The 20393-nt window shown below is 32.6% G+C and overlaps 2 protein-coding genes across 3 annotated transcripts in view; one reads left to right on the top strand and one right to left on the bottom strand.

Moving 5' to 3' along the window:
• LOC114330563 (fungal protease inhibitor-1) overlaps positions 1 to 20006 on the bottom strand; it is a 63105-nt gene extending 43099 nt beyond the window's left edge. Inside the window, exon 1 of the mRNA XM_028279944.2 lies at positions 19677 to 20006. Coding sequence (XP_028135745.1) covers positions 19677 to 19953 — 277 coding nt within the window. The 5' untranslated portion in view covers positions 19954 to 20006. The remainder of the gene's footprint in view (positions 1 to 19676) is intronic.
• LOC114330560 (acaloleptin A-like) lies at positions 455 to 3493 on the top strand. 2 transcript variants are annotated; one of them, XM_050643384.1, is made up of 2 exons: positions 455 to 585; positions 1939 to 3493. In XM_050643384.1, the coding sequence occupies exon 2, from the start codon at positions 1955 to 1957 to the stop codon at positions 3320 to 3322; it is 1368 nt and encodes a 455-aa protein (XP_050499341.1). In that variant the 5' UTR covers positions 455 to 585; positions 1939 to 1954; the 3' UTR covers positions 3323 to 3493. The 2 variants fall into 2 exon arrangements, with proteins under 2 accessions (XP_050499341.1, XP_050499345.1); XM_050643388.1 differs by having other exon boundaries at positions 492 to 585; positions 1912 to 3493.
• Positions 20007 to 20393: the final 387 nt, after the last annotated feature.

Consider the following 20393-nt stretch of genomic DNA (forward strand, 5'->3'; position numbering starts at 1 on the left):
ATTCTGCAAAAAAATTTGAGTCACCTCTCAACGTCCATCTCAAAACAGATGCGCCCTGGACTAAAATGTACAACAACAAATAAAAATATTTTACCTTGTCGAAATTATGCCTCTGTCCTATATTTTGATTCAAATAACCAAAACGAATCTATATCAAAATATCTTTACTAATCTTGGGTATTTCCTGGACACTTTGTTCGTGATAAATTATTAAAAAATACCAAATTCCAATCCCAGAAGAATAATTACTAATAATTAAACTTTAACAATAACATTTAATCAATGTTTACAAAACACTTAACCAAAACGAAAAACAAAATTTTAAAACAAAGTCGTCTTTTAACGCTATATTGTAAAGTCCCCTTTATTCTTATCTAAATAGTCATTAGTTTGAATTTTTAAAATATAAACACTGATACCATGTATATTGAACCTCTTTTTAGGGTAAAAGTAAAAAACCGGTAATCTGGAAAGAATCTGAAATATAAAATGAAAGCTCTGGACCCGGGAATACATATCATTCAGCGTTTCCAATCCCAAAGAGACGTCAAATTGAAAAAAAACTACGATTAGAAGAAAATACAGGTATGCATTAAGTTTAACATATTTTGAATGGTTTTATAAAACAATTTTTTAACATTTTCATTTTCGTACATTATTTTTTAAACGAAATTACAATTTCTATTATTTGTATGATTCCCAACCAATATAATATTATGTATGTATGGGCTTCCTTTGGAAGATCTTACCAACTGGTATAAAATATCTTTTTCTTCTTAAAGTGCCTATTCGTTCTGGATGTTGGCGATCATAATGGCTATATTGGTTTTATTTACCGCAGCGCTGAACATTTCAGTGTTATTCGTGTTTTACCACTTTCCTCCCGATCTTCTTTTACCATCTTGGTTTGCCATTACATGTCCGAGGTATTCTAATTTTGGTATATTATAGATTTAGGAATTAGTAATTCCTATCACCAAATGGTTTTTGTTTTCATTTTACCAAAATGTTTAATATTGTAGTTAATTCGTCCGAAATTCTGTGATTTTTTTTAATATTTTTGTTCTTCTTTTAACTTTCTCGTTATTTACTTTTATCTTCTCTTATAGATTCCACCTTTTAAAATTATCTTTTGCTGCTTTGTTTACCAGGCGGAGACAATTAATATCATCTTAAATATTTCTTATTACAAATTAAAAAATCATCTTATTTATTCTAGTATAAATTATTTAACAACTGTTAGGTCTGGATCCAGCGTATGAAAAAAAGTTGATTAATAGCAAGCTGAAAATTTGTTAATAGCTTAAGGGTGTTTAGTCGGATAAACTTTGATATATTGGAACACTGTCAGACCACAAAAACGGCACATTTATTTTGTCCGACAGAACATACTTAAACTCTCCAAACAGAGATTAAACTCTCATGCAAAAATCAGACTGCTATTTATCCCCTGTCATAATTACTGTCATTTGACATATTCTACATGTTCCACTCATTAAAACGCCCATTTGGTGATAAATAGCAGTCTGATTTTTGCATGAGAGTTTAATCTCTGTTAGGAGAATTTAAGTCTGTTCTGTCGGACAAAATACATGTGCCGTTTTCGTGGTCTAACCGTTCCAAATTTTTAACCTGTTCCACAATTAAAACTTCCCCTTTTACAGTGTTCCTATATATCAGAGTTTGTCCGACTAGACACCCTTAAGCTATTAACAAATTTTCAGCTTGCTATTAATCAACTTTTTTTTCATACGCAGGATCCAGACCTATATGCACAAAAATTGTAATATTAGTGACTTGGCCTGGTAAAAATTCTGAAAACACTTTGAAATCTAAAAGAGTTTTTAATAAATAAACACGTTCAAACTTTTGTATTTTGTATATTTATAATAATTTTCAGTAATTTTTTAGGGAAGATTAATACATGCATACTTTCAGATTCTAATTATTCAAAATGAACGTTACTGCTTTTTCACTGTGTTTGTTGCTGGTGACAATATTTGCTATAACCAACGCCAAAGATGACAAACAGAAGGCAGGACCTTGGAAAGTTTCTCAAGATGCGATAAGGTTTAGAAGATCGCCAAGACCAGATTGGGAAGTAAATCCAGGAGCTAACGGTGATGGAAATGGTAACACCAATGCCGGTATAGAAGTAATAAATAAGGGCAAAGATCATGACTTCCAGGCTGGATGGAGCAAAGTTGTTCATGGACCCAATAGAGCTAAACCAGCATGGCACGTAGGTGGTAGCTTCAGATTCCCACGATCACCAAAGCCAGAATGGGAAGTAAATCCTGGAGCTAACGGTGATGGAAATGGTAACACTAATGCTGGAATAGAAGTAAGAAATAACGGCAAAGATCATGACTTCCAGGCTGGATGGAGCAAAGTTGTCCATGGACCCAATAGAGCTAAACCAACATGGCATGTATGTGGTAGCTTCAGATTCCCACGATCACCAAAGCCAGAATGGGAAGTAAATCCTGGAGCTAACGGTGATGGAAATGGTAACACTAATGCTGGAATAGAAGTAAGAAATAACGGCAAAGATCATGACTTCCAGGCTGGATGGAGCAAAGTTGTCCATGGACCCAATAGAGCTAAACCAACATGGCATGTAGGTGGTAGCTTCAGATTCCCACGATCACCAAAGCCAGAATGGGAAGTAAATCCTGGAGCTAACGGTGATGGGAATGGTAACACTAATGCTGGAATAGAAGTAAGAAATAACGGCAAAGATCATGACTTCCAGGCTGGATGGAGCAAAGTTGTCCATGGACCCAATAGAGCTAAACCAACATGGCATGTAGGTGGTAGCTTCAGATTCCCACGATCACCAAAGCCAGAATGGGAAGTAAATCCTGGAGCTAACGGTGATGGAAATGGTAACACTAATGCTGGAATAGAAGTAAGAAATAACGGCAAAGATCATGACTTCCAGGCTGGATGGAGCAAAGTTGTCCATGGACCCAATAGAGCTAAACCAACATGGCATGTAGGTGGTAGCTTCAGATTCCCACGATCACCAAAGCCAGAATGGGAAGTAAATCCTGGAGCTAACGGTGATGGGAATGGTAACACTAATGCTGGAATAGAAGTAAGAAATAACGGCAAAGATCATGACTTCCAGGCTGGATGGAGCAAAGTTGTCCATGGACCCAATAGAGCTAAACCAACATGGCATGTAGGTGGTAGCTTCAGATTCCCACGATCACCAAAGCCAGAATGGGAAGTAAATCCTGGAGCTAACGGTGATGGAAATGGTAACACTAATGCTGGTGTAGCAGTAAGAAATAACGGCAAAGATCATGACGCCTAAGCTGAATGGATCAAAGTCTTCCATGGACCCAACAGAGTTCAATCAACATGGCATGTAGGTGGCACATGGAAGTTTTAAAATTGTGTTCTTTGTTAGGTATTTATCAAAGGTATTTATTGTAATAATTATTATTTATCTTTTGTATACATTAAAATAAAACTTTTATTTAAAGCTTTCAATGTTTTTATTTAAAATGTTCTTAGGACTAAATCAAGATATTATAGGTGCAAAAGTAAAGCATTTGGAAAAATTAAAAAAAGCTTACCATAAAATTAGCACAGAAAAGGAAAAAACCTTTGAGAGGGAGGAAAAACGAAAACTTGAATACTCGGTACATACGTGATGACAGAGCACAACACTCGATATACTCTGGGCTAATTAGCAAAATACAAGGAAAGGTTATTTACCAGCAATTTTATTGCTGGAATCGAATCTTATTATTGTATGTATTAATAAAATAGGTATGCAAAGTCCGCAGATAGTGTGCTACTTTTTTATAAACAAAATGGCGCCCGAAAATCGTGTTTTTTTCAATTTTTGCTCTATAACTCCAAAGATTTTAACTTTACACCAAAAACACTTAAATAAAAATTCACCGCAATTAAATTATGCATAGAGACGTGTTTTACCCGATTCACTTCGACGAAAACTTTCCCCGGAAAAAGCGGGTTTTTCCAACAAAATCTTTAATGTTCAACTAAAATTTTAGATAAGTAATTGTTAATCAATAATTAAATAACTTGGTAATGTAAAAGCCCTTTTCGTATAGATTATAATTCCAGAAGCCGATGGAAATTCAATGAACAGTTTAGCAACAATTGAATTGTTAATTAAAAATTTACGGTCGCTATAATAACGACAATAATTATTATGCATAAGAATAACTATGATTTTTTCATAAAAAGACACTATACCTATCTAACGTACTTTACAGAATTGAAATTGGAATATTTAGGCGGCCTCAGGAATATTTTAAAATTACAAACAATTTTTTGGCTTATAAACAAATAGAATATCTCGGGAAATATTAAACGAAATTAAATCGTGAAAACGGTATTCGAAAAACAGTGGCAGAACGCTTCTTCCAAAAGAAAAATTGTTTAATTTTAATAAGCAGTTCCTGAGATACAACCGGTCAAATTTGATCGGAATTTACGGCAAAGATATAAACAATAGGATCATAATTTTTAAACTATCACCTTTTCATTTTTGTCCTCTTTTTTCACACCAATTTTCATATTTTTAAAATACTCATAACATATATTATTATAATAAAAACTATCGATAATACGTGTGAAAATTGCCAAAAATAGCAAAATTCCAATCAAAAATTAGGTTGGAGAAAATGTAACCCTCAAAGATCAAAATCGGTATACGTTAAAAAAATGCATTTTCTCAGCTTCCCATGGAGCAATTTCCTTCATTCTTTTTTTGTTACCTGATAACTCGAGTAGAGCCATCGAACTAACGCATTATTAAATGTAAAACTTGCTTTTGTTTTGTTATAATAGATTAATTTATTTACAAGAACAGAAAACTACATATTTTTTCCAGCTGTAGGCTTTTTTTTAGATAAACTTACTACAAGTGTACCTTTTAAAGTTAAAAACATTAATATTCTCATTTGAAAGCTGTATAATTATTTAAACAATTTTTATTTAAACAAATTAAAATTTTGTGTTATAATAAATAAATTAATTTATTATAACAAAACAAAAGCAAGTTTGACATTTAATAATGCGTTAGTTCGATATGGCTCTACTCGAGTTATTTGGAAACAAAAAAAGAATGAAGGAAATTGCTCCATGGGAAGCCGAGAAAATGTTTTAACGTAGGTATACTGATTTTGAACTTTGAGGGTTACATTTTCTCCAACCTAATTTTTGATTGAAATTTTGCTATTTTTGGCAATTTTCACACGTATTATCGATAGTTTTTATTATAATAATATATGTTATGAGTATTTTAAGGATATGAAAATTGGTGTGGAGAGAGAGGACAAAAATAAAAAGGTGACGGTTTAAAAATTATGATCCTATTGTTTATATCTTTGCCGTAAATTCCGGTCAACTTTGACCGGTTGTATCTCAGGAACTGCTCATCATAATTAAACGTTTTTCTTTTAAAAGAAGCGTCCTGCTGCTGCTTTTCGAATACCGTTTTTATGATCTAATTTGGTGTAATATTTTCCGAGATATTCTATTTGTTTATAAGCCAAAAAATTGTTTATAATTTTAAAATATTCCTGAGGCCGCCTAAACAGTCTGATTTCAATTCTGTAAAGTACATTAGATAGGTATAGTAACTTTTTATGAAAAAATAATAGTTATCATTATGCATCATAATTATTGTCGTTATTATGGCGACCGCAACTTTTTAATTAACGATTCAATTGTTGCTAAACTCTTCATTCAATTTTTATCGGATTCTGGAATTATAATCTATTCAAAAAGGGCTTTTACACTACCAAGCTATTTAATTATAGATTAACAATTACTTATCTCAAAGTTTAGTTGAAAATTCAAGATTTTGTTGGAAAAACCCGCTTTTTCCGGGGAAATTTTTCGTCGAAGTATATCGGAAAAAACACGTCTCTATGCATAATTTAATTGCGGTGAATTCTTATTTGAGTGTTTTTGGTGTAAAGTTAAAATCTTTGGAGTTATAGAGCAAAAATTAAAAAAAATACGATTTTCGGGCGCCATTTTGCTTATAAAAAAAGTAGCACACTATCTGCGGACTTTGCATACCTATATTATTAATATAATCATAAGCTTCGATTCCAGCAATAAAATTGCTGGTATAGTCGGTTCGCTAAACTCAGACGCAACTGGCTAGATATTTAAGTCGATATTTTTTTTGTTTTTTGCCAATTTTGCAAAAATTAGCAAAATTACTAAATATTTAGTGATTATTAACTATTTAAAAATTATTTTTTGCCAATTTTGCTAAAATTGGCAAAATTACCGACTAAAATATCTAGAAAGTTGCGTCTGAGTTTAGCGAACAGACTATAAATAACTTTTCCCAAAAATGGCCTATTCTCCGATAATCAGCCCAGACTATACAACTTTTATGCAAGGCAAAATCCGAGGAAAGCGAAATGGGAAGACGAAGAATATTGTGGCTTAAGTACTTAATGGGGTAATTCAAACGCAGTAGTGTAGAACTATGTAGAGCGGCAGTCAACAGGGTCCGTATACTGTATTGTATATAGCCGTAATGATTTCCAACCTTCGGTACAAGATGAAATTTAAAGAAAAAGAAGTGTGGCTTCTGACCGGTATGGTCAATAATTGACCAGACCTTTGTCTTGCGCTGATTTTTAGCAAAGAGTTAATTATAATATTATAATAATGTATTATAATAATATATTATAATAATATATTATAATAATATATTATAATAATATATTATAATAATATACTTCGCTTTTCACTTATATTTTCGCCCATTTTAACTGCCTAAAACTTCTAAACGATTCAAGATAGAAATATGCGGTTTTCGCTGAAATGTTTTATTTTAGTGATAGTGAAACAAATGGCGGATTTATAAAAAAAACGTTGTTCACTTTTTTTTAATGAAACACCCAGTATATTTCTTTGAAAATTGAAAGAATGGTCATTCAACTATCCAGCGATATAAAGATTTTTTAAATCGTTTGTCAAATGACTGAGTAATTAATTTTTAAAATGAGAGGTGCAATATGGAAATCACATAACATAGATTCATCGTCAATTTGCTTAGTTATTTTAATCAATGTTATTTAGTTATGTGATTTCCACGTTGCATCTCTCATTTTAAAAATCAATTACTCAGTCATTTGACAACCGGTTTTTAAAAGCTTTATATCGCTGGATAGGCGAATGACTGTTCTTTCAATGACAAGGAAGAAAAGAAAAATGAAAACAAATGTCAAACGTGAATAGGTACATGAAGTATAACCTCGATAACAGGAAAGGAACGTGAGCTAACAGAGAAAATGGAAAGATTTGAGCTGCAGTTGATAGGAATAAGCGAGACGAAAAAAGTAGGAAATGAAATTGTCGATATCAGAGGGCAGCACATACTATATATACTATTCCGGAGTCCAGATAGGACAAAGGGCAAAAGAAGGCGTGGGAATAGTTGTAACGAAAGAAATGAATAGAAGAATAACCAAGTTCAAACCAGTATCATCAAGAACCATATACATAAAAATAGAGTAAGAAGAAGAATGTCACATAATACAGGTATATGCACCGGTAGAAGGAACAGAGCATGAAAAAACAGAACTATTCTATGATGAGATACAGAAACGTATTGATGAGATACAAGAGGAAAGCAAAAACATCATTTTACTAGGATACTGGAACGCAAGAATAGGAAATGACGAAAACATGGCATTAGGCTGCTTGGGAAGTGTTAAGGTATGGAGAAGAGACGATAAATAGGAATGATAGAAGAATGATAAGTTTCTGCCAAATAAATGACTTGTTAATAGGTAATTCTTTCTGGTATCAACTGAGAAACGAAAAATATATATACGTAGCAGAAGAAAGAAATGCGAGAAGCATAATTGATTACATAGTATATCCTCGAGACGCAGACCTAACGGTACAAAATATAAAAACAGAGAACGAAGCCGAACTCGGTATCCAACACAGACTAGTGACAGTAGAGATAAACATGAAACTAACGGAAATAATAGAGAGTCCTCAATATACAAGAATAGCAATACATAAGATGAAAAATATGGAAGTGAGGAAGTTATACCAAAGAGAGACAGATAAAATACTGGAACACCATGAAAACAATGAGGAAATATGGAATATGGAAGAGAGATTGAAAAAATTGGGAGACACGTTATAGAACACTGCGAAACAAGTATGTGGAATAACAAAGATTGGGAAGGATAATAAAAGAAGTGGATGGTGGAATAAGGAAATAAAGCAAGCAGTCAAAAAGAAGAAAGAAATGTGGAAGCGATACATAAACACAAATGAAGAACAAGACAGAGACGAATACAGAAGACAGAGAAATATAGTGAAAGAACTAGTAAAAGATGCGAAGAAGAAGAGCTGGAAGGAATTCGGTGAAGAATTGAACGAAGGTTTTGGGAATAATAATAAACAGTTTTGTAATAAAATAAGAAGTATGAAAGGAACAAAAAGGAAACAAATAAGAGGAATTAGAAATGAGCGAAATGAATTGAAAACAAACATACAGGACATACTAATCATATGGAATAAGCACTATAAAGAAAAAATCGAGGCATGCAACCAACAAAATGAGGACAGAGGACAGCAGGAAAGAGAAGAAGATAGGGACAATCGAGTGGACGAAATTCATATCAAAGATATTGAAGAAGGATTGGCAAGAATGAAGATTGGAAAAGCGGGAGGTGCAGATGACATAGATCCGGAGATGATGAAGTACTTGGGAGAACGAGGCAAGTTTTGGCTACTGGAAATAATGAGGGAAGCATGGAGAACAGAAAAGATACCGAAAGACTGGGAAGAAAATTTATTGATACCAATACACAAGAAAGGAGACGAAGCGGAATGTGATAACTATAGGGCTATATGCTTATCATCAGTGGCATATAAAGTCTACACAGGGATAATAGAAAGGAAGCTCAGGAAAGAACTGGAAGGAAAACTAGAAGAAGAACAAGCGGCTTTTAGGAAGGAAAAGGAACAACAGATAATATATTGTTATGCTCTACTTTATCTCTTTTATTAGATTGAAAAGCAAATTCTTAATTTAATTAATTACTCAATTATTTTAATTTCTACCTATGTAAAAGCAAAACCAAATTCAAATTAAATTTTCTAATAAACTTTATTCTCAGGGCTAATTTTCTATTCGTTGCAATACCTTTGATTGTGGCTTCTAGTATCTCTAGTTGCTTCCTCCTTCCAGGATAAAATAGGGAAATTAAACACATTCAGTATCATATAAATGTAATCTATTATTTATTTATCCAATATGCCGTATAAATAAGATTTGAAAAAAATACTAAAATCTAAATTTGTTGCAACAATGTCTTACTTAATAAATCAAGCTTTAGTTCTGATGTCCCCTTGTTTTAATAAAAAAAATTATTTAAATAAATTATTATTTATTCATACTAAATTTAATAAAATTTACTTTTCTCCTTTTGAATTGATTATTGATTGATTATTGATTATTGATCTCGTCCTTGATTCTCCCACACGTATTCTTTGGATGTTGCGAAAAGGTCCCTCTCGTCCAAACTGCTTCAAAAACAAACAAAACCAGGACTCCTCGAATTCTCTACTCAGTTTTCTCCTTGCTCGAAATCTTGTGCAAATAGATACCAATCAGCTACTCGTTCTAGACAGAACAAAGGAATCTTCCTCGGACACAGGAAAATTCAATTCTCAACCGGTCAACGATTTCGTTTCAACTTGATTCTGCTCGCAAAGGCCGATTTCACCACTTTACACTGACTTCTCACTTTTCAAAAACTGGACTGCTCTCTCCCGATGTTATTCACACAGTGTCTATCTTTTCTCTCTCAAATTCCGACTCCACATTCTCATCCCTTCCATCGATCTTTCTCTACCAATCAAAATCAACCTCTCTACCCAAAACATCCATACTTTCCTTTCCTAAGAAAATCAACTTAATTTGTATCCAACTTTCCATTTTGTTAAAATTCTAAGAGACATCAAATTACTACCGTTTCTTCAAAAAACTAAACAAAAGCCTTACATTCTAAACTCAATAAAATTTTTTTATCATTTAAAACTTCTATGAGTTATTTACGAAAATCCTACTGATGTTCACAAAATGAAATAACATGCACTTTCCAATATTTTCAAACCATTGTCTGTAAATCTTTTCAAACAAACCCATTAACGAAAACCACATTAACGATTTTACCTTCCCCGAAAAAGCACTGTTTATTAACTAAATTATACTCTATACAATTTTTGGTCATATACAGGGTGAAGGAAATCTGTGATCTCGTGGTCTCTGATATAAATTTATTTTCTGACTTTTTCCAAAAAACAATTCTACAACAATATTGGATAGTAATGGAAGACCTGCAAATCTCGCAAAAGATAACGTAGTAAAAAGTATATATAGAAACGTACTTGCTAAAGTACAAATAAACGGAAACAGATCGCCAATAATAAACCTAAGGAGGGGAATAAAACAAGGGGACAGTCTCAGCTCAGTTTTGTTTATATCAGTAATGGATAGAGTAATGAAGAGCGCTAAAAGAAAGTCAAGGCAATTACAGTCAACAATAGGGTACAGGAATTTATTACCAGTGAGAATGGAGGGATTACTATATGCAGCTGACCTAGTAATAATAGCAGACAATAAAGAGAAAATGCAAAAATTAATCGATATCTGGGTGGAAGAAATATAAAATTTGAAAATGGAGGTGAATGTAAAGAAAACGAAGACCATGATAGTAGCCCAAAAGAAAATGGAAGAAATAAACCAAACGATATTTATGTGCAAAAACGAAATAATAGAAATAGTCTCGACGTTTGAATACCTGGAAGTAATAATATCAGGGGATGGAAAGCTATATCAAGAAATCTCATACAGGGCGAAAAAAGCAAATAAGAGCTACTATGCACTAAATAAAACAATATTTGGAAAGCAAAAAATAGATAAATAAATAAAACTGAAGGTATACAATGCAATATCTTTACCAACTTTAATATATGCAAGTGAGACATGGGTAAAAAATGCAAAAATAGACAGTACAATAAACGCAGCGGAGATGAAGCAGCTGAGAAAAATAGCAGGAAAAACGAAATTGGACATAATAAGAAATGAAGATGTAAGATAAAGACTGAAACAGGAATCGATAATAACCAAGATCCAAAAAAGAAAATTAAAATGGTATGGACACATTAACAGAATGGATCAACGACTTTACTACCAAAGCAGGTGATGGAATCAAAAAGATATGGTAAAAGAAGGAAAGGAGGGCCAAGGTCAAAGAGATGAATCGATCAGATTATAGAAATTGGACAGGAAAAAGGAAAAACACTTCAACAAATGAAAGAGTTAGCAAAGAACCGCAAGAAATGGAAGATATGGATAGAAGATGAATAAAACTTCCGACGCCCCTGAGGGGTCTAAGGAGTTTCGAGAAAGAAAAAGAAGAAGATATCGCTGGATAGGCTAATGACCGTTCTATCAATTTACAAAGAAATATACTGAGTGTTCCTTTAAAAAAAGTCAACAACGTTTTTTTCAAAAATCCGCCATTTTTTTAAAGCGATTTAAAAAAATTCAATCCATTCAAACAAAACTTTTACTAAAATAAAACATTTCAGCGAAAACTGCATATTTCTATCTTAAGCCGTTTAGAAGTTATAGGCAGTTAAAATGAGGGAAAATATAAGTGGACACTGGACACCCGGTATTATAATAACATATTATAATAATAGTATATATACATATATAATAATATAATTATAATATCATATAATAGTATTAATAAATGCATGCAATTTCGAGGTGATTGTCAAAGCATTCAAAAATAAAAAAATAGAGGAGTAATAACAGCCGAAAACAGTTATAGACCAGGACTAATTTGTAAAAAAACGTCTATTTTTGGATGTGAGAGGTGGCATTCGGATTTTTGCAGATAAAGTTAGGTGACACCTTCAGTAATAATAATTGACTTATGCTCCTTCTCAAATATGCCCGGAACATTAATAAAAAAATTTAAATATATAAAATTTTCGAAAAATATCGATTTTTTCTGCTTTCTTTGCTTATAACTTTAAAACGATTCGTTTTGAAACAAAGTCGTACAGAAATAAAATAAAGATAATTGAATTTTGTATGATATACGACTGGTCAAAAATGTCGTCAGGTATTACATTTTCTTCAATATAGCAATAAATACAAAATAAGGGGGCAAAATACGCCTGTTGTTATTCAATGTTTCTTAACCCCTTTGGTGGCACTTAGAACCTTAGTAATTCGCTTAGAAAATTCTTATAACTTACTTAAACGGTCTACCAAATTTCATTAAAATCGACCTAATAGATTTTGCATAATAAATTTGCAATATAAATGTTCTTAAAAAAGTTCGAATTTTTTAAAATCTTTCTGAACAAAAAGTAGACCATTTAGAAGTTGTCTAATTTTTTAACACATAAAAAGATGCTTTACCTATCTAATACACTTTAAATAATTAAAATCGGATTATTTAAGGGGCCTCAGCAATATTTTAAAATTATAAACAATTTTTTGGCTTATAAACAAATAGCTTTATTAAGATTTAGCAATGCAAATAATTAAAACCGGTGTAATTTGACCTAGACTTTTAAATGCTGTCAGCAGAATTGCTAATTTATTTTTTTATCAAAAGTTATTCGCGTTCAAAAATTGCAATTTTTCGATTTTTTTAAAGTTCCACCGCATTTTTCTCGAAAACTATGCATCCTACGAAAAAAATTATAAAACATTTTTTGCTTAGAATTAACCAAGAAATCAAAAAATGTTTTATTTTGCGAAAAATCGATGTTATGTAATTCCTCAAGTTCTTTGTATATAACAATCTTATCGACATCCGGATCAACTGTTACCCAAAAAATTCGTATTCTACGGGTCAAAATACAAAAAACTTGGGTAAGTCCATCTAGATAAAGGAGCCCGTAGCACCCTCTCCTGGCCACAGCACTAATTTGTTTATAAGCCAAAAAATTGTTTATAACCTTAAAACATTGCTGAGGCTGCTTAAATAATCAGATTTCAATTCTGTAAAGTGCATTAGAGATGGAGGCCGATCCTGACTGTATGTCGGAACGGTGTGTTTATTTTGGCTCTACAAAATAGTTCAAATTAAGTGAGAATAAATTTTCAAAATTTAACCAAACTTGGTGAAGTTATTAGTGATCAATTGAATCTCAACTTTCCAAATTTGTAAGTACAGTTTTACTGTAATTTCCACAGAAAACATCTAATTAGCATTTAACATTATTGTAAATTTTTATATCGAAATCTGCTTGACGTTAAACAAAAACATGTGTCTACTCGGCTTTTTTCCCAGCCGGGGACAGGTCCGTACTTAGAAATGTTTAAAAATCGATCAAGATGTCACAAAGCGGTGAAATAAATTTACCAGGAAATTCTCAAATGGATAATTCTACACCAAGAAGTTACTCTACCGCCCTTATTCAACAAAAACATCCCTCTAAGCGCCAGGCAATCATTTTTAATTCCATTGAAGATGCGAAAATACAAGATTACCTCCTCCCGCTGGGAAAAATCATCCATCCAAAAAATATACTATTCTGCTCTAGATTATCAAACAATAGAATATGTTTGTATTTATCATCTGAAAATATCGTAGAAAAATTCATGACTGAAAATAACGGCAACATTGTGGTTAACAATCAGATTATACAAGCTCGAAGGTATATAACTCCTTCCGAAAGAATTATTCTCTCTAATGTTTGTCCATCAATTCCTCATGATGTATTAATTAAAGAACTCGAATCCATGGGACTTGTTATTCAATCTACAATGTCCTTTTTAAAAATTGGTGCACCGTTACCTGAATTTAGTCATATAATGAGCTTCAGAAGGCAAATCTTTATCAGCCCAACAGACCTCACAATTCCAGAATCGTTTTTAATAAACTACGATAATACTTCATACAGAATATTCTTATCGAGTGGCAACTTGACATGTTACAACTGTAAACAAAATGGTCATACGGCAACTAACTGCAAAAACCCTATCAATCCAAACTCAAATCCTATCGCTTCGACCTCAGTAGAAAACATCCCAACATTCACTCCTCCAGAAATATCAACCAGCATACCAGAACCTATCAATCCAAAACCAAATCCTATTGCTCCAACCACAGTAGAAAAAAACCCAATATTAAATCCTCCAGAAATATCAACCATCACACCAGCATCTGTTTCAATTCAATCAGCTACCCCAACTACAAACAATCAACTAAACCCCAAAGAAACTAAGAGCGAATTAACTACCTTACATATGAATATTGAGTCTTCACAAAATAGTTCAAAAAGAACGATTGACGATACCTTAAGTCCTCCCCCGCCCCCTTATGATACCACTGATAAACCGATGTTTACCAATCCAGCAGAAATAGCACTTAATCTCAAGAAAAAGAAAAAACAAAATAAAGGAAAATCTCTAGAAGCATTCATAAACCAGCAATCGCCACCATTTGTTCTAAGCTATGTTCAGATAACAGACCTATTCGAAAACATAAAGAGTTCACCCGATCTACTTATTACCGTTGAAAATTATACAGATAACTTTACAGCTCTCATCGATATGTTAAACAAAATATATCCCTATACTCAAGACAGATCTACAAAGACCCGAAATACCAAATTAAGGAAAATTCTTCTAAAACACTTACAGATGCAAATCCCACAGGACCTAGTATCCGATACAGAAAGTGACTCCTCACAAACAAATCAATAAATAAATTTAATAAATTAAAATGGAGTTTAATAAATTAATACAGTGGAATATAAATGGCTATTTCAATAATTTACCTATGCTACAGATCATTCTTTCAGAACAAAATCCAGATTTTGTATGTTTACAAGAGACCAATTTTAAACCAAATCAAAATATAACCTTAAGAAACTATGTTTGTCATAATCAAAGAAGACTTAACCAAAACATTGCTAGTGGCGGTGTATCAATTTTAATTAATAACTCATATGACTCGATAAGAATACCTCTAAATACTAACTTAGAGGCCATTGCTGTCACCGTTATTGGGAAAACAAATATAAACATTTGCAACATATATCTACCTTCTGGAGCAGTAATTTCCAGAAACGAACTAGAGGATCTTTTTAAACAAATTCCTACTCCTCGAATCATTTTGGGTGACCTAAACGCATATAATCACATCTGGGGATCAGCATATAAAGATCAACAGGGTACCGCCATTGAAGAAATTATAGATCATCTTAATTTGTCTCTCTTAAATGACGGAAGCCCGACTAGATTTAATATAAGAACTGGAGAAGCTACACCACTTGATCTAACAATATGTGACAGTGATCTTTACCCACATTTGTCTTGGTATCCAATGCAGTACACATACAACAGTGACCATTATCCATTAATTATAGAAAACAATCAACATAAACGCACAACCCATTTCTCTCCCAAATGGAAAATAGATAAAGCCGATTGGAAACATTTCGCCCAACAGATAGAATCATATATAAACAAGTGCTCGACAACAATAATTAATGTCGAAGAATGTCTAGACATTTTGACCCAAATAATTATTAAGGCAGCTGAAAACTCAATCGGTAAAACAGCTCCAACGAAACATTCAACACCAGTTCCATGGTGGAACGAGTCTTGTAAAAAGGTCATTAGAGAAAGTAAAACTGCCTTTAATAAATATAAAAGAAATAAATCACTTGAAAACCAACTAGAATATAAGAGAACTCGAGCCATAACTAGATTGACAATAAAGACAGCTAAACGTCAATCCTGGATTGATTATGTTTCTAAAATAAACAGCTCTACTCCTATGAGTGACATATGGAAGAAGATAAAACGAATATCGGGAAAAAGTTTAAATTTAAAAATCAACTCACTAAATATTCAAGATAAGGTTATTACCTCCGACAACGAAATCGCAGAAGAAATGGCTAACACTTATAAACACAGATCTAGTAATACCCAGTATAACCAGAGCTTTATTACACTTAAGCAACATGAAGAACGTAATCTAATTAACTTCGATGAGATAGATAAAAGTCCTAGAAACTCTCCTTTTTTAATGGAAGAATACAACGAAGCCCTTAACTCATTTAAAGATTCAGCAGCGGGACCTGATGATATTCCGGTAAAATTTATAAAAAATTTACCTTCAAACGCTCACCAGTACTTACTAAGGTTATTTAATTTAATCTGGACTCAACATAAATTTCCACCAAAATGGTCAGAATCTATTATTATACCAATTTTAAAACCAAACAATCCAAAAAGTAATCCAAATTCATATAGACCAATATCTTTGACATGTGCTATGGGTAAATTAATGGAAAAAATTGTAAATAAAAGGCTTTTATGGACTCTTGAGAATCGAAACCTAATCATTCCAAATCAAAGTGGTTTTCGTAGAAATCGATCAACAATAGACAATATTTTAGCATTAGAAAATGACATACTTGAAGCTTTTGCTGTCAATCAAAAATGCGTCGCTATATTCTTTGACATCAGGGGAGCCTATGATGTCACTTGGAAACACCTAATAGTCAAGAAACTACATAATTTAAATATCAGGGGACACTGCCTAGCGTTCATTAACAATTTCCTTACCAATAGATCATTCCAACTTAAAACTAATGGTATGCTATCACCAAAAACAAAACTAGTTAATGGTATTCCACAAGGATCAGTGTTAAGCCCTACACTTTTTTTAGTAGCAATAAATGATGTCCTAACCAATATGAACTTACCACTGAAAGGTCTCTTATACGCAGACGACCTTGTTATCTATGCGAGAAGTCAAAATATGGAAAACATCACGAATATGCTACAAACGTTCTTACATCAACTAGAGAAATGGTCGCAAAGTTGTGGGTTTCAATTTTCTACAGAAAAAACACAATTTATATTATTCTCAAAGAAAAGCTGCCCTAATCACCCTTCACTCTCACTATATAACAATTCGTTAGTTCGGAAAAATACTGTAAAATTTTTAGGAATGACATTCGACCAACATCTAAATTGGAAAGAACATATTAAGAAACTGGCAATCGAATGCCAAGGAAGACTCAATATAATTAAATCATTGTCAAAAAAAGACTGGGGAGCAGATAGACAAACTATGCTCTCTCTCTACAGAACTCTAATCAGATCTAAATTAGACTATGGCGCGATAGCATATTCATCGGCTACTGAGTCTTCTCTTAAAATTTTAGATTCAATCCACAATACTGCACTCCGCATTGTCTTGGGAGCTTTCAGAACCATACCAATAGAAAGCCTGTATTGTGAAGCAGCTGAACCATCACTGTATTACAGAAGAATGTACTTAAAGTTAACCTATGCAATTAAATCAAATGCAAATCCTAATAACCACACCTTCAAATATGATCACCTTAACCGATTATCAACATTTTTCTCCAATAAACCACGCCTACACAAACCTTTCTACCACCGAATCAAAATGGATCTCTCATCTCTTAACACCACCTTACCTCCTTGCTATCCTGTTAGTTTTGAACCTGCTAGGCCATGGAATTTGGGAGTACCAAAAATAATTACCACTTTAACTTCATTGGACAAACATACTACTAACCATAGTATAATACATCAAAATCTGCAAAACTTATTATCAAAGTATACAAACTTCTCTCAAATATATACAGATGCTTCAAAATCAACAGATGGCGTGGGAGCAGCAGTTATATCCTCGAATATGTGCCAAAAATATAAGTTGCCAATACACTACAGTACTTTTAATGCAGAATTATATGCCATATACGGGGCACTGACATATATTATATCCTCACCAAATCAGAAATACATCATTTTGACTGATTCACTAAGCTCACTACAATCCATAGGAAAAATATACCCAGAGAATTATATTCTGGGAAAAATAAAACAAAATCTGATCGAGACACAAAATCGTAATAAGGAGGTAATCTTCATCTGGATCCCGTCACATATTGGTATAAGAGGCAATGAAGAAGCAGATAAGTGTGCGCGTGAAGCCGTCAACTCAGCTGACTCTACTATCGTGCAATATGTGACAACTAGTGATGTTTCGAGTGTTATCAAATCGCGTATCCTAAGTGAGTGGCAAAACCGGTGGCAATTTTCAGTGTCCAATCTTTGGAATATTAAACCGAACATTAAACCATGGACATGTTTCCCCACCAAAAGAAGGGATCAAGTGACAATAACCCGCCTTAGGTTAGGTCATACCAGTGCCACACACAAGTTCTTAATAACAAAAGAACCTGAACCGAAATGTGATCAGTGTAACGTTAAACTCTCGGTAAAACATATAATTGTAGACTGTCCAGTTTTCTCCACAGCAAGAAGAATTTACGGTATTCCAACAAACTTAGAGAAAGCACTTGGTGCAAATTGTTCGTTCACAAATATGTTAAACTATTTAAAAGCTATTAATTTTGTAAATATATAATATTTAATATTGTAAATCTGCTCCTCGCTAATAACCTTCGGGTTGATGCGAATTTCTCAATAAAAAAAAAAGTGCATTAGATAAGTGTATTGCTTCTTTATATGTAAAAAAATTGACAAATCTTTGTATGTTCTAGTTTTTGTTGTGCAAGATTTTAAATAATTTTAATTTTTTAAAAAAGTTTAGATTGCAAAATTATTATGCAAAATCTTGTAAGTCATTTTTAATGAAATTTGGTAGACGGTTTTAGCACATTACAGAAATTTTCTAAGCGAATTAGGAAGGTTCCAAGTGTAGCCTAAGTGATGGAAAAACATTGAATAAGGACAGGCTTGTTTTGCCCCCTTATTTTATATTTATTGCTATTTTGCAGGAAGGGTGATAAATTCAGACATTTTTAACCAATCGTATCTGATAGAAAATTTAATTATATTTGTTTTATTCCTGTACGACTTTGTTCCAAAATGAATAGTTTTAAAGTTATAAGCAAAGAAAGTAGAAAAAAAAAAGAAATTTTTTGAAATTTTTAAATATTTTATCTTTTTTTATTAAATGTTCCGGGCATATTTAAGAAGGAGCATAATTAACGAAGTTATCACCTAACTTTATCCGCAAAAATCCGAATGCCACCTCTCACATCCACCTAAAAACAGCTCCTTCCTGGTCTATTATGAAATACGAGTAGATGTAGCAGCTAGAATCATGTCAGGAATTTCTATCTCCTTAGTGATGCTACTTAGTTTGTTAAAATCGGTTGTCAAATGACTGAGTAATTAATTTTTAACATGAGAGCTTCAATATGGAAATCACATAACATAGGTTCATACATAAATTTGCTTAGTTATTTTAATCATATTATGTTATTTAGGTATGTAATTTCCACGTTGTATCTCTCATTTTAAAAATGAATTATATGGTTGAAAAATTTAAGAGACTGGTTTAAATGCAAGCAGCCGTAGATAGAGTAAGGAAATCCACAAGGAAAATTTCGTGAAGAGTAAGGATAGTAATGATATATTCATTGGGAGTCCCTAGTAAAGAAGAAGATACCAGTAGAGAGAGGCTTAATAAATGACAGATATCTGTATCGTATAATAGGTAGATTACAAAGAATAAAATACCAAATTAATAATTATAGAAATCAAATTAAAGACATAAATGTATCTGTATCAAAAAATGGCTTACCTAATCTTGTATAACATTCTGTACAGCATCTACAAAGTTCTGGTTTGTAGCCTTCAACTTGTTTGTTTGTGCAATTTGTTGGTTCACAAAGAACCTCAACTGAAGAACACAAATCATTGCAATATTCAGGATCTTTTCTCTCTGCTTGAGAATCGTCTTGTGACAGCGATTTTGAAATAACAAACATACATATTACAAATACCAAACAGTTTGTTGTCCATAATGAAGACATTCTTCTTAGCTTGATGCTGATAATTTGATGATACACCTTTGTCATATAGAAATGAAATGACAATACCTCGGAGAGTAAAATACGAGATTAGTGCAGGTAGAGAACTACAATATTATTTTTACTTAATTGCCTTTACGTGTTTTTACCACTCGCCAATATAATCAGACAACCACAGCTTTAAATGGTTTAGTGAAGACATGTACAGGGTGCTTCACGAATGCATGCTACTCTGAAAATTTTAATCGTATTTGATAATGCAGAAATTTCATTCTATCTAAGTAATTAAAAAAAATTGTTAGATAGTTTTAGTATTTAAAAGAATTATGAACACCTAATCTTGTATTATACAGCGAGTCATGTAAGGCTCGATATTAGGCAATTTTCGTAGGGATCGGATGACGAATAAGGAAATAAGACGAAGAACAGGAGTGACAGATGCCATAAAAATAATTATGAACCTCAAGTGGAACGAACGAGTGAACTGA

The sequence above is a fragment of the Diabrotica virgifera genome, chromosome 1 (genome assembly GCF_917563875.1).
Source record: "Diabrotica virgifera virgifera chromosome 1, PGI_DIABVI_V3a".
In the NCBI taxonomy this organism is placed as follows: domain Eukaryota; kingdom Metazoa; phylum Arthropoda; class Insecta; order Coleoptera; family Chrysomelidae; genus Diabrotica; species Diabrotica virgifera.

Bases quoted from the DNA above. Each gene is read 5' to 3' on its own strand.
- LOC114330560 (XM_050643384.1), top strand. From the start codon at position 1,955: ATGAACGTTACTGCTTTTTCACTGTGTTTGTTGCTGGTGACAATATTT.